Source organism: Branchiostoma floridae, chromosome 9, assembly GCF_000003815.2.
Source record: "Branchiostoma floridae strain S238N-H82 chromosome 9, Bfl_VNyyK, whole genome shotgun sequence".
NCBI lineage: Eukaryota > Metazoa > Chordata > Leptocardii > Amphioxiformes > Branchiostomatidae > Branchiostoma > Branchiostoma floridae.
The window spans coordinates 20,194,382-20,208,615 of NC_049987.1; the positions used below are offsets into that span (position 1 = coordinate 20,194,382).

A 14,234-nucleotide genomic window follows, 5' to 3' on the forward strand; every position below is an offset into this window, starting at 1 on the left:
GGAAACGATATTTCTGTATTTCCATATCAGGCCATCAAATCAATCCCTAGCAGTCACCTGTATTTGGTCTTGCTCAGAGAAAACAATATTCGAGAAATGCAGCACATGAATTATATCAAACCATTCCACCCATCCACTACCTTTGATTTACAGGGCAACCCTTTGCGTTGTCCGGAGAAGTCAAGACTCAAAGAAGATCATAGTTTTAACACAACAGCGACTGTAGGTGACAAAAAATGGATATCGGTATACGCAGTATTGTGCACAAAACATAACCACTCTTTCGTTCAAAAATTGCTCTTCATCAAAAGTCGTTATGAGTATATGGGTGTTCTTCCCACTATTTTAAAAGTAGTTGAGAATAGTGAATACCGTGTGCCATTGGCTTCTCTCATATCCGTTACTGATTCGTTCCACTGGAAGACTCCGACGGGGCGCTCCTCGGTTTTATCTATGAGAGAACCGTTTACTATTAAGAATTTCACTGCTAAAGACTCCGGTGCATACACTTGTGTAGTGGACAAAGGTAGTGCCAAGCAAAAATACGATGTGATGTTATGTATCATTCCGAAAACCAAAAACGAAAAGAAACACCTAGAAAATGTACCAGTGAAAAATAACACCAACATTTGTGTAACACCTCAAAACCAATCCTTGATTCCGCCAGGATCATCCGACCAGACGTTCTGTGTTCTTAGCAATATAACTTTAGATACAAACAATACACAGGTACTCAACGCCGCCTACATTGCTTACATTACTGTGGCTAATATCCTTCTGGCAATGTTGCTCACTGCTGTTTTTTGTTGCATGAAACAACGTGCTAGCAGAAACACGGCTAGTGCTGCAGTGCAGATTGGACTGCAAGCAATGGCTGTACGTAACCATGTAAATGCCATGGTAGACGTAGAGGAGGAAGCGAATACTGACTTTTCTCAAAGCTACGCAGAATCTACTGGTACTTCCCACTACATGACAGAACCAGTCACGACACATACTGTAGAAGCAGACATTCATATCTACAGCAACGACGACACATCCGCCTATAGTGATGAAGATGAGGAGGCCCAACACCACCAGTACGCTTCAGCTGCTCCGCCTCCCGTGCCAGACGATGATGATGATGACGGCAACCCAGGACAGGAGACGACAGGGTACTCTACAGAAATGGTGCAAGAAGACGATTCGACTTCCCAGATGGAGTCTGGCGACGAAGACATTAAGCCTTATGGGATAGCTGCTGCAAATGTAGTGTATCAGGCAACAGCTGTACAACACAGCCTGTCCCATGATAGCCCTACTGCTGTACATCACAGCCTGTCCTATGATAATCCAACTGCTGTACAGCAAAGCCTGTCCTATGATAATCCTACTGCTGTACAGCAAAGCCTGTTCTATGATAATCCAACTGCTGTACAGCAAAGCCTGTTCTATGATAACCCTACTGCTGTACAGCAAAGCCTGTCCTATGATAATCCAACTGCTGTACAGCAAAGCCTGTCCTATGATAATCCTACTGCTGTACAGCAAAGCCTGTCATATGATAATCCTACTGCTGTACGGCAAAGCCTGTCCTTTGGTAATCCTACTGCTGTACAGCAAAGCCTGTCCTATGATAATCCAACTGCTGTACAGCAAAGCCTGTCCTATGATAATCCTACTGCTGTACAGCAAAGCCTGTCATATGATAATCCTACTGCTGTACGGCAAAGCCTGTCCTTTGGTAATCCTACTGCTGTACAGCAAAGCCTGTCCTATGCTAATCCAACTGCCGCACAGCAAAGCCTGTCCTATGATAATCCTGCAACAAATTACTCGGTTGCGAATGTAAATGACGTCGAAACGGACTCCCATCTTCCGACAAATACCTTGTACGGGCAGCAATCCGCCTCTACCTGCCCCGCTGCTGAGGTGGATGTGAATCCTCTGTACGGAAGTGAACCACCAGCTGGTCAATGACCAATCTCAGATCAGTCGTACCTGTCAAAGAAAAATTATGGATAGCGTCAAGGACATGGTCAATAAAAACAAGTTCAGACAATTGTTATGATAGACACACACACACACACTTAAATAAAAAGGATAACATATTGATATAAAGATACATAGTATAAACTTAACAACAAGAAAATGAGTGAAACAAAGTCGTTATAAAAAACACTATAATATCATAACCTAGAGAAAAGAAGATGGATTGATTGATTGATTACAATTGACATACGGTGCAATTATGATTAAGTCATTGCAGAAATGAAAGGAGTGCGATGATTCAACCGATTTTTCAAAAATGATTAACAAGGACTTAATTACCTTTACAAAGACTTAATTATTTTTGAAACACGAAAACAAATCACATAGATGTAAATTTAGTGTTACAATGTATCTATAAACTTTGATTTGGCTGTTACGTACTGCAAAGGAGGTGCATTTTGTATTGAATTATCTAAGCTGTTCTAGAAACAGACATTCGTGTACATAATGGTAAAAGAATTGTCGTTGGCTTGATTTAGCCATGTTTTGTGTTGTTTTATAGCTGTGGATGTCTATGTTGAATTGAAAAGTGTCGTAGTAATTATATTGTGCCATAACAGTTGTGCCAGATTTGCAGTTGGGGTTGAAAGCCCTTATAGTGTCAAATGGTATTCTAGTAATGAGGTATTCATAGGCCCACGCTTACGCCTGACAGAACAATGAAATCTAGAGATTTTAGTGAGGGATAAAACTATCAGTCTTAACATTAATTAACATATTCTACCGAACATAATTGATCATCATTGACTGTCTTGGGCATCTGGCTGTAATTTGCCTGTTCGGTGTCACCTAATCTATTTCGAAAACTTCTAACAACTATATATTATAATAAACTTCGTAAAGTTCTTTGATTTTGTTTTTGTTGGTTTAATTTCTGATTAAGTAATCATTCTAAGTTAATCATAATTCAATCAACACCATACAGCAGAGGTGCACTTGTTTTTCTTGTGTGCCCTACATTTCTCAGTAGCAGAGGCAGTGTCCTCACTGTTTGTGTGACGTACACAACCACTTGTCCGTGTTGAAAAGGTGTGGTTAACAGTGTGCTTACCACAAGCACCCCACCCTGAGTATGGTTCTTGTGTTTGCTTTTGCCTGTTTATTGTCCATCGTGAATGACTCATGGAACGGTCCAATCACAGGATCGTTAAGATTGGTCGTTACCTTGGAAACACATATATACGTCAATCAAGTATCCAAGACACAGCTGACGACGACGCACCAGTACAACTGCAGCAGTCAGAATGGCCAACATGTCGCCTTTTTGTGTTATAACTGTGATTACAGCCATCATATTTGGGGGGAACATTGTAGTAGGGGATGACTTCACCCATCACGAGTCTCTGGACGAAGAAGGAAAGTTCCAGCTTCTCTGGAAGTTTGACGACGAGAAGATCGAGTTCGAGGCCCAGGTGCAGACGACAGGATGGGTCGGCTTGGGTCTGTCCCCGAACGGAGGCATGCCGGGATCCGACATCGCCATCGGCTGGGTCAAAGACGGGACTGCGTATCTCACGGTAGGTTCAGTGCTATACGACTATGTGGTCTTGACGGCAAGGGCTACAAAACAGTACCTTTAAACTGTTACGAAATGATTAAGTCTGATAGATCACTTTTCATACATAGCCAGCATTACTTTCACACATGCGAGCATTGTGCGGCCGCAGATTATGGGTTGTAGATTTTTAAGGACAACTAATTATATGTCAAATTTGTGGGAAAAACTAAACTTTACATAACCAACACCAAGTTACATTGCTAATTGGGACTTAACCCAAATTTTCGTATTATTACCAAATATGTCAAATTTGGTAACGGATAGTGCTACATGAAAGTTGTCAACACAAAGGAGCAAAATTTTTACAATACCACATATAGCAACTAAATTCAACTTGATTTAAATAAGGTTGAGAACCGTTGCATGTATTGGCAATCGTCAGCTTGGAAAGGATGAATTTGAATGTATAGAAGGCCAGAGCACTAGTATTCTAGCAAAATCTTTTCTATAGTCCTACCTGTTGACCTGGTCTGACATCGGCGATGTTACATAACGTGTGTACATTACCCAGGTTACTATGTGTACATTCCATGTGACCTCCGTAACACGGTAGTGTCCAAGGACCTGATAAGGTAGCTACATAGTGAGCGAGAACAAACATTAAGCACTGTCGCAAACAACATGCCTTAGAATGCAAGTCACAGTATGGTACACAAGCTGTAAGACACAAAATAACTTTCTTTAGATTCGTCAGAGTATATATTTACCACAGTTCAGTGACATCTCCATTGGCAATGTTTACCTAAGGAGGTTCATTTGTTCAAGGAGGGTTTTGCCACACCATATCAGATCGTCCTTTAGGTCGAACAATTATTTGTTGTATACATTGAAGACACAGCCCCACCCACTTCAATGATAGTGATGACATATGCATGGAACTGCAAGAGCAGCGTTTAAAAAATATTACCCATCTCCTATCCTTTTCCTAACATGTAATTATATTTCAGCCATACATAGTATGGTGAAATATATTGTATTCGTAATGTTTCTTCTTTCTTTCTTTCTTTCTTTCTTCTTTCTCCTGTCAAATCTTCAAAGTGATTCATCTCCGCCGTTCCTGGACCGAATGACCTGAAATTTGGCACAGGGGTAGAATGGGCCAATACCTTGATGCTTTTTTCTCAGTTTTTTCATATCTGCCTCTAAAATGATTTTATTGAGATTTTTTGGTCAATTTTAGACCAAAACTGTATATTTTGGCCCCTGTACCCTGGTATTACAACCAAATGAGCTGAAATTTGACAGAGATGTGCCTTGATAATGCCCCCATATAAATTCGATAACACTTTTGGTGTACAGTACAACAAAATGCTTATTTTTGCGATTTTTTGACCAATTTTTGACCAAAAAAGGACACTTTTGGCTCCTGCACCTTGGTATTGCAACCGAATGAGCTGAAATTTGACACAGATGTGCCTTGATAATCCCTTCATATAAATTCAATAACACTTTTGGTGTACAGTGCAACAAAATGCTTATTTTTGCGATTTTGGGCCAATTTTTGACCAAAAAAGGACACTTTTGGCCCCTGTACCCTGGTATTACAATTAAATAACCTGAAATTTGGTATAGATAGGCATTAGATACTTGGTAACAGGATTCAAGTAAAATTTTTGACGTAAACAACTTTAAAATGATTAATTTTGGCACTTTTCTGAGGGGAAATTTGTTTTCTTTTGGCCTCCTGACGTGACCTTCCGTGACCCCGCACAGAGCCACACCTGTGCGCGTCAGACGGAGAGTTAATTGAATCAAAGACCTAGCCAATCAGCGAAGAGGAGGCCAAAGGCTAATTAATATTCATAAGCGGGGCCTCATGATCCCGTATATAGCAGTGTTCCCGCCAGGGGGAGCGAAGCCCGCCTAAGGCTCTCGCATTTTAGACTATTCAGAAGGCTTTGTATTGTATCAGTTCTTAGGGGCATATCTATGATAATCGCAGCAGTCACTTAACTTCTCTTCAGGAGTTTAGCGTAACACTATTTCAGGTCAAACCGTCAAAGGCAACTAAAAACAAACTTTAACGTTACTGAGTTCAACAGTACTTATAACTTGTTATCCGAAGTTGAAACGCTAGCGATGGTATTTTCGCTGCGCTGTTAGCTCCGTGCGACTGTTGTTGACGGTCTTATAACGGTATATTTTGCACCCCTGTACCCTGGTATGAGTAACATTTGGTATAGATAGGCATAAGATAGTTGGTAAAATGATCCAAGTAAAATTTTTGGCATAAAGTACTGTAAAAGGCTTAATTACAGCACTTTTTTTAGGGGAAATTGGTTTTCTTTCGTTCTCCATGCCATGACCTTTCGGACGTTCACCCCACAGAGCCGACATCTGCACCTGCGTCTAGCCGGCAGGAAGAGTTAATTCAATTAATGGTTCAGCCAATCAGCGAAGAGGAAAGCAAAGGCTAATTAATATTCATAAGCGGGACCACACAATACGTTAACTTGAAGACTCAGGCCGTACAGACTTCTCGACAGGATTTTTTCAAAGCGTCGGACAGGGGTCCGGGGGCCGCCGAATGTCCCTGGCGGGGTCCAGGGGCAGGGCCACTGTGGAGGGACCCAGGTGGGCGAAGCCCCCCTGGAAGCTCTTGCATTTTAGACTATTGAGAAGGCTTCTTTTATCAGTTTTTTTAGGGCCATATCTACGATAATCGTAGCAGTCACTTACTTCTCTTCAGCAGTTTGACTTTAAAATATTTCGGGTCAAAGCTTCAAAGACAACTAAAACCTCACAAACAACAAACTTTACTTAGCTCAACAGTATACAAAAATATTGTACGGGTTGCCATCCTTAGTTGAAGTGCTTATTTATAGCGCTAGTATCTTCGCTGCGCCGTTAGCCGCCGTGCGACTTTTGTTGACGGTCTGATATCCCTACGTCGCCGCCTCGCTGATATTCCCACGGACGTGTTTCAAGAAAAATACCCAGCAAAAAACACTGTTCTGCGTCAAATTCTATTCTATAAAACATGTGGGACTCAGTGTTACAGTCTAAATATTTTGTAGAAGCACCGCTGTAGGAAAGAAGGTCCAAGCAATGTAAAACATCACGTAGCATGAAGTTCGCTGTCAACTGGCACACAGCACACGACTGTTTGAAACTCTAAGTCTAATCAACAGCCGTGTTTGATTGATAGCCGGCGGTCCTTTGATGAAGTCGGCGAAAGGTGCGTTAGTTAGAAAATCTGCGTTTAGTTTTGATACGTAATTATAAGTTAGACAGTGGCGAGAATGATTATTTTCTCATCAATATTTCTCTTCAGAATTATTTGAACTTAATTGTACATCTAAACAATTGGCTTACCTGTGCAATGTTTATATGATTAATGATCAGTGTACTGAAATCATGTGTAACGTATGGCTCCTAGTCAATAGATCAGCATTTTCTCTATAGTGACCACCTGTCTATAGTGGCCACATTTCCTAGTGCTGTTGTTGTTTGACATAAATTTTGAACATTTAAATTGTAAGTAACTTTAAACTGCCAGAGTTTCAGCCCAATAAAACACTCTCAGCGCCAGGGTATGAACAGACTGACCAGACAGACGAAAATAAATCCTCGAACAAGGTTCAATCGTATCTTCCGGGTCTGGCAGGAAGTTGTTAAACTAAAATAAGAATAGGCTCGATGGCTGATTGCATACAAAGTAAAACAGTTTAACAGTTTTACAGCTTGAAGAACACAAACGCTCCTACAGTACCTGCACCTGCTTGATAATTATTAAATCGTATGCCCTACTTGAATAAAAAAAGTTCACTGCAATAATAAATGTACCCACATCACAAGGAGCTTATACTTTTTTAAACTTACACCTAGTTATCGTACTGAAAATTGTTAATGACATTACATGAAGTCATTCAACAATTTTCAGTCATGATGAAAATTTTCTGAATGGAAGGTGTGATTATTGTCATTTTCTGAAAAATAGAAGCAAGCTCTGTTTTTACCTGGAATCAATTCACAATACCAGTCCACTTTGGGGGATAATGTACTGTTAAGAGGATGTTCCATTTTTGCGCAGGGGTGATTTGGAACAGTCCAATGTTGCGTGGGAAGGGGTATGGCTGAAATATGCTGTATTTGCTCTTAAGCAAATGTCGGCCTTTCTAGTTCCAAACACGTCTGTGTGCCTATGCGTAGGATGGTCAGTTTGCCAAATACTGACTTTTTCACCCTTCTTGCAATGTTATGCTGTATATTGAAAAGGCGCCACGCCGTTGCGTTTGGAATGCAAAATATCTATGCAATACCTTACAACACATTAATCGTTCATCAACGGGCCGATACATGCTGGATGTGAAACTCTACAATTCTTTCTATAATTTCTAACACGTTGCATCCAAAGGACCGGTATGCCGAGGCAAAGGCACAGCCCTCTGTGGACGAGAGTCAGGACTGGGAGCTGGTGTCTGGGTACGAGAACGGGACTCACACCGTCCTGAGGTTCAACAGGAAGCTGACGACATGTGACGTCAGAGACCGCGTCATCAACGTGAGTAATAGCGATGTTGTCGAGAGATATCAAACTGAATCACAATAGATAGGATGGAACCGCCAAAACGGGAATGAGAATAAACTTGAATAGAATAGAAAAGAATTGAATGGGCTAAAATAGAACGGAATAGAGTAGAATTGAATGGAATGGAGTAGAAAAAGAATAGAGTAGAGTAGAGTAGAGTAGAGTAGAGTAGAGTAGAGTGCAGTAGAGTAGAGTAGAGTAGAGTAGAGTAGAGAGAGAAAATAGGATAGAAGAAAGTAGAGAAAAATAGCATAGGAAAGAATAGAGTAGAGTAGAATAGAATAGAATAGAATAGAATAGAACAGAATAGAATAGAATAGAATGGAATGGAATAGAATAGAATAGAATAGAATAGAATAGAATAGTGTAGAATAGAGTAGAGTAGAGTAGAGTAGAATAAAAATAAGATGAAGAATGGAATGGAGTGCAAGTAAATCAGGAAATAGTTTCCAAACTCACCGTGCTAATGTTTGCCGTCTCCAGGAGGACACCTTGCGTGTGCTGTGGGCGTGGCATGACCAGGATCCGGAGGAAGAGTCCGGGGAGAACGGCCCGACCTACCACGGGACCAACAGGGGAGCCAGGGCTACTCTCCTTCTCAATAGGAAACTCACCGAGACGCCGGCAACAGGGAACACCTACTCATTCGATCTGCTGATGAACAACGTAAGGTTTAATTAATGCCGTCATGTAAAGACAGAGAAGATACTTATAGCTATTATAGTGGTAACTGTACGAAATCGTAACTTGTGTTAGCTAGAAATATTTTAAAAGCTGTGATTATGGAGATTCGCGATGTGTTTTGCTACTGTGATTGGTAAGCTATATTACTGTAATAATGGGAACAGAATAGCACACATTGTGCACAAATATTATAATCAGACATTGTAACGTCTCACATTTAATTCTTATGGATGTCCATATCATGAAGATTGATATCATGAAGCGGTTATTTGTTCTGCTGCAGGTCTCTGTTCCAGATCAACAGGACACGACGTACTGGTGCCATGTGTTCGAGTTGCCGAACCTGACCAGCAAACACCATGTCATAAAGGTACGTTTACCTTGTTGAAAAAGTACAGTGGACAGTAGGCATCACCGAAATCACTCCATGACCAAATGCATGCAGCTCTTGTTGGACACGTCAAATTTACATAACGTCCATAACTCTAGCCATATATATCAACAGAGGATCAGGAAACAAGCATCTTGGGGTTAAGTGAATCTCTGTCTAAGGAATCTCTGTTTTTCGGATATACAATCCTGATAAATATGGCCGGTAGATCCTTTGATGTCAAATACTATTTGGCAGTGTAAAACTGAAATGCTTCAGGCACTGGAGTTTTCAATGTCATATTGGAATTATACACACAAATACAAGCTTATTTATAAATTGAACAAAGGACTACAATGTTTACTGTATATACTTAAACAGCTTAATCGAAATTTGCTCACGGAATGCAATGTTTTGGATTCTACCACTCAGATGTTAGATCACAAGTTTTTTGTCCCTTTCCAGCGATTGATTGATTGATTGATTGATTGATTGATCGATTGATCGATTGATCGATCGATCGATTGATCGATCGATCGATCGATCGATTGATTGATTGATTGATTATCAATCATTCACAGAACATTCCTTTGCTTTGCTTCTGCAGGCTGAACCAATCATCACCCCGGGTAACGAAGGTGTTTTCCACCATGTCCTCGTGTACAAGTGCAGGACCAACCCAAACATCACCATCTTGCCCGCGGAACATCCGGGACATGAGTGTCAGTCTCCCAACATGCCTATCGACTGGGCTGAGGACTGTTACGAAGGAAGCATCGTGTCAGCATGGGCCATCGGCGGAGGGGTGGGTTCATCTTTTTGGTTTGCTGTGACAGAAATGTCGCCCCAAGACCCGGTGTTCTTGGTAAAACTGGTCAGCACGGTCTCAGGCTTCTCTCTTTCATCACTCGTTGACCTATGACCAAACAACCAGTATCATTAACATCACATGACATGAAACCGCAATTTTAAACAAGCACATCCATTTGATTTACGAGTACATATATGAGTGCATGTTCATAGATACTTCTATGCCTCGTCTTCCTCTTAGCCCACGTTGGATCATGGCTTTTGAGGCCCGCGACATCTTGAACGGCTGGACGCCTTACACTAGAGTCACCAAATTTTGTGACTTTTCTTGACATTTAGCTGGCAACAACTTGATAAAGTTTGGAAAGTTTTCCTTTCTTTAGTGTTGAAATGCCAACTAGTTATTGACGGGCATTTTTGACGAAAATCTCTGATTTCCTTTTTTCAGGTTTTCATGCTAAATAACTGCTATTCTGTTACATGAATAAAATATTGTGTGATTTAGCATATGAAATTATGCTGATTTAATGATGTCATATGTCAAAATCCAAGATGGCGGACCATATCACCAGATCAATTAAAATAGTTTATATAATCCCTTAAAATTCGTAACTACTTGTTGTTATTTCATGAAACAACGTTTTATGTCTTTTGAGATCGTTTTTTGAAAATTCAAGTTGGCGGGCTAAAGATGGCGGACACCAACTGGTATCTTAAATATGTCAGACGTCATTTTATTACGTCATTTTGATGTTGACAACAGAAATCGTAGCAGACATTACATTCAGCTATCTACACTTGCTGTTAAAGTTTTGCTGCATACCTTGACGTTTTCTGGGAATACCTTTTTTCATGGTTCCAGCCAATACAATCATACAGATGCCATCATAATGACGTCATATTACGTTATACATGTATTGTCATCAAATTTCTTATATTCCTTATACTTTACGTGTGCATCATTTTCTCGTACAATAAGTCGTTAAAGAGTTACAGGAGCCTCGAGAGAACACCCCCTCCCGTCCCAGATTGATAAAAAAAAGACCGGTCTGAATCGGGTTAAACTTAGCACTGCAGCTAGGTGTCGCGTTCTGCACGGAGGTGGGGGTGGAGGCAAGGGAAAGGCTTCGCCTGTTCCCCCTGTCCTGCGATGTGACAAAGTTGAAGAAATTAATGACTAAATGAAGAGTAGTCTGTGTAACGCAAACTCCACTATTCGGAGCTGGTAGTCTCCTTCTCGCGGACAATGTAATTCGGCCTAAGACGCGCGATTAAATCAGGCTAAAGGAAGAGGTGTGCAATCCCAAATGTGGCTGAGATAACGCAATGATTTACCAACCTAATGAGACTATACGTACTGTATACATGTACCGATTCTCGAGCCAAGTTACATTTCGGTGTTCAGTCAAATCATGAATCTATGTTGCTTCTTTCCTTTCCCTCAGGACTTAATCTATCCAGAGCACGTTGGCTACCCTATTGGTGATGACGAAGACAGCGGGTACGTGCTTATGGAGGTGCACTACGACAATCCTCAACTGGAATCAGGTAGGGATATATTTAATGACCCGTTTAAAGGCCACAGATGTTTTAGAAAAGATTCTACAAATATGAATAACATGCAGATACCTGACATGAAAGCAGATGATATGCCTTCATTTGTAGTGGCTTTGGACTGTTCAAACTGTACTGTTAAGCAATTCACTGATGTTTAATTTGCCGACATTCCCTATTTACACTAATCATAAGTGCCATGCAAGCTTACAACCGATATACAATACACTGTATATCATGATCACGACGTTGTGTTTCTCACAGAAAATGCCTTACATTTTTCCTTACATTCCTTACATCTTTGTGGATCCAAGAGTCGTGTGGCGTAATTGCCCATAACCTGGAGTCCTGGGTTAGAATCCGCTGACATGATACTGATCTTGCGCCATTGGAAAAGACACTTTATTAAACCCTCTGCATTTATCAAAGGAGTATGGGTCCTTGCCGGTGTGAGTGATTCAAAATATACAGTCTTATGGCCGCAGTCCTCTGGGTTAACACCGAGTTGCAGCCGCCCCAAACCCTTGCGATCCAGCCCCGCCTCCTCGCATTACATGAAAGGGAAGCTTGCAGTTGGGAGGGTAGTCTAGATGCCATCCTAGTTAGTTTAATCGGGGTCCCATATTCCCTCTACAAGAGCCATGATTATCTATGTAGATTGAAACTCTGCGATACTATTCACTATAGTACGTTGCTAGATACCATTAACATGACAGACTCTGATAACTTATAAACATACTAATTGACTCAAAACTTTGCCGTTGACATTCCATATTTCATCACTCAGGCATACGCGACAGTTCCGGAATCAGAATGACGTACACACCAGAGCTGAGAGATAATGACGCTGGAACCTTGGAGGTCGGCGTGATTGTGAACAAATATCACGCCATTCCACCTCGTGCCGTGGACTTCAAGTCTGCCGGGTTCTGCGGTTCACAGTGTCTTAGTGCGGTGAGTACACTTCCGAACTTATAAAGACACACGTCCTGGATGTATAGTTGATCCCTAGACATTTGTGCAAACATACAAACACTTGACTTTTCACGTCAATTAATGTCTCCGTTTTATTGATAGTTTATAGAGGAGCTCGGAGAACCCATCAAGATCATCGGAGTGATGCTGCACGCCCATCTGCTGGGCGTCAGGCTGAACGCCAGGCTGATCCATAACGGCGTGGAGACGGACATCGCACGGGACGACAACTACGACTTCAACCTGCAGAACATGAGGATGCTGAAGGAGGAAATCACCGTTCATCCAGTAAGATACGCTATTGTCCACAGCTGTTAGGCTCCCTTCAATATAAAGGGATGGTCCCTTGATAAAGAAGGCCACAGCTGTCGCAGAAATACAAAAATACAAATGTGTACTTAGAATAATTTATTGGATTGTTGCCATGTTGATGTGTTATTTGTTCCTTCATTTGAATTACCCTCGCCACCATGCCTTTACTTTCATAGCAAAAAGTACTGTTTGTTAAGTGTTCGTGACACCTCGTACTACGAGGATGAACTGAACTGAACTTTTAAGTCTTTAGTCTACCACCAAACGCTACAAAATATAAAATGCAACAATTAAATATCATAAGATTAGGAATTCGTCATTCTTTTAAGGTGCTTTACGTCCATAAAAATGGTCTTAATAGTTTTAACTTAAAGGAAAGCATCAGAAAATCTTCAATTCATTATTTTCCAGTAGTTTACTCATTAAAAAGTTGATTTACGTCAATTTTTACATTAATCCGCCCAATATGACCCTGTAGACACGTTTGAACTTCGCGCTCTCCTCCCCTCTCCCGCCGCGCTGGCCGATGACGTAATGGCCTCGTTCTGATTGCCTGCGCGCTGACGTCACAAATCAGAATTGAAACTTCTGGCCATGCCAGCCATTTTGCTCGGTGAACCTCGATCCCTTCGGCGGGAAATCACACCGCCATTCTGGAAGCCAGTCCGTTGTTGTTGACAATTAACTTCGTGGACCTGTAAGTCGCGTTGTGAGCTGTCTACGAAGCCATAGTCCCCGGGAGACTGAACATGAATTAGCTTGTCTGCAGCGGGTGAACCGCGCGGCGACGGGACGAAATCAAAACAATGGTTTTGGGGGAGGTTCACGCACCGTGCCATTCTGGAGTATTACAAGAGCGAGTTCGGGTCAGTTCTTACCTTCTCCTTTCCGAACAGCACAGTGATAATTACACGTAAGCTTCCACGAATTTTGGTTGAATTCACAGTTGTAGACCTCGTTTGTTGTACTGACAACATACCCTTGATCGCTACATATCGAACAACCCCCTTTTCGCGCCGAAACAGATAGCACCGCAACTTGTACAGATCGTGCGAGTTACGCCTCGCCTCTCACTTTATTTTCTGTTTCTCGGGTAAATTATCTGGACTGGTCGGTTTTTCAATCATGTAGCTTTGGCGGAGATTGCTGGGGGTTCATTCAAAACAAATCACGGACTCTGAAACGAAGCCGACATTTCGCGCCATTCACAATGCCGGCCTGTGTTGTATGTAAAAACAACAATGCTGTATGTATGTTTCGGCGCGGAAGGGGGATCGTTCGATATGTAGCGATCAAGGGTATGTTGTGAATGATTTTTTTTAATGTCCCTGCCAGTTGGACAATTGTGAATTCAACCAAAATTCGTGGAAGCTTACGTGTTAATTATCGACTGTATGCTCATGTCCGTA

General features: G+C 41.5%; 1 protein-coding gene across 1 annotated transcript in view; it reads left to right on the plus strand.

Moving 5' to 3' along the window:
• The first annotated feature begins 3,227 nt into the window (after positions 1-3,227).
• LOC118422266 overlaps positions 3,228-14,234 on the plus strand; it is a 21,270-nt gene continuing 10,263 nt past the window's right edge. The window contains exons 1-8 of the mRNA XM_035829785.1: positions 3,228-3,548; positions 7,947-8,093; positions 8,604-8,786; positions 9,088-9,174; positions 9,782-9,979; positions 11,430-11,532; positions 12,326-12,492; positions 12,616-12,801. Coding sequence (XP_035685678.1) covers positions 3,276-3,548; positions 7,947-8,093; positions 8,604-8,786; positions 9,088-9,174; positions 9,782-9,979; positions 11,430-11,532; positions 12,326-12,492; positions 12,616-12,801 — 1,344 coding nt within the window. The 5' untranslated portion in view covers positions 3,228-3,275. The remainder of the gene's footprint in view (positions 3,549-7,946; positions 8,094-8,603; positions 8,787-9,087; positions 9,175-9,781; positions 9,980-11,429; positions 11,533-12,325; positions 12,493-12,615; positions 12,802-14,234) is intronic.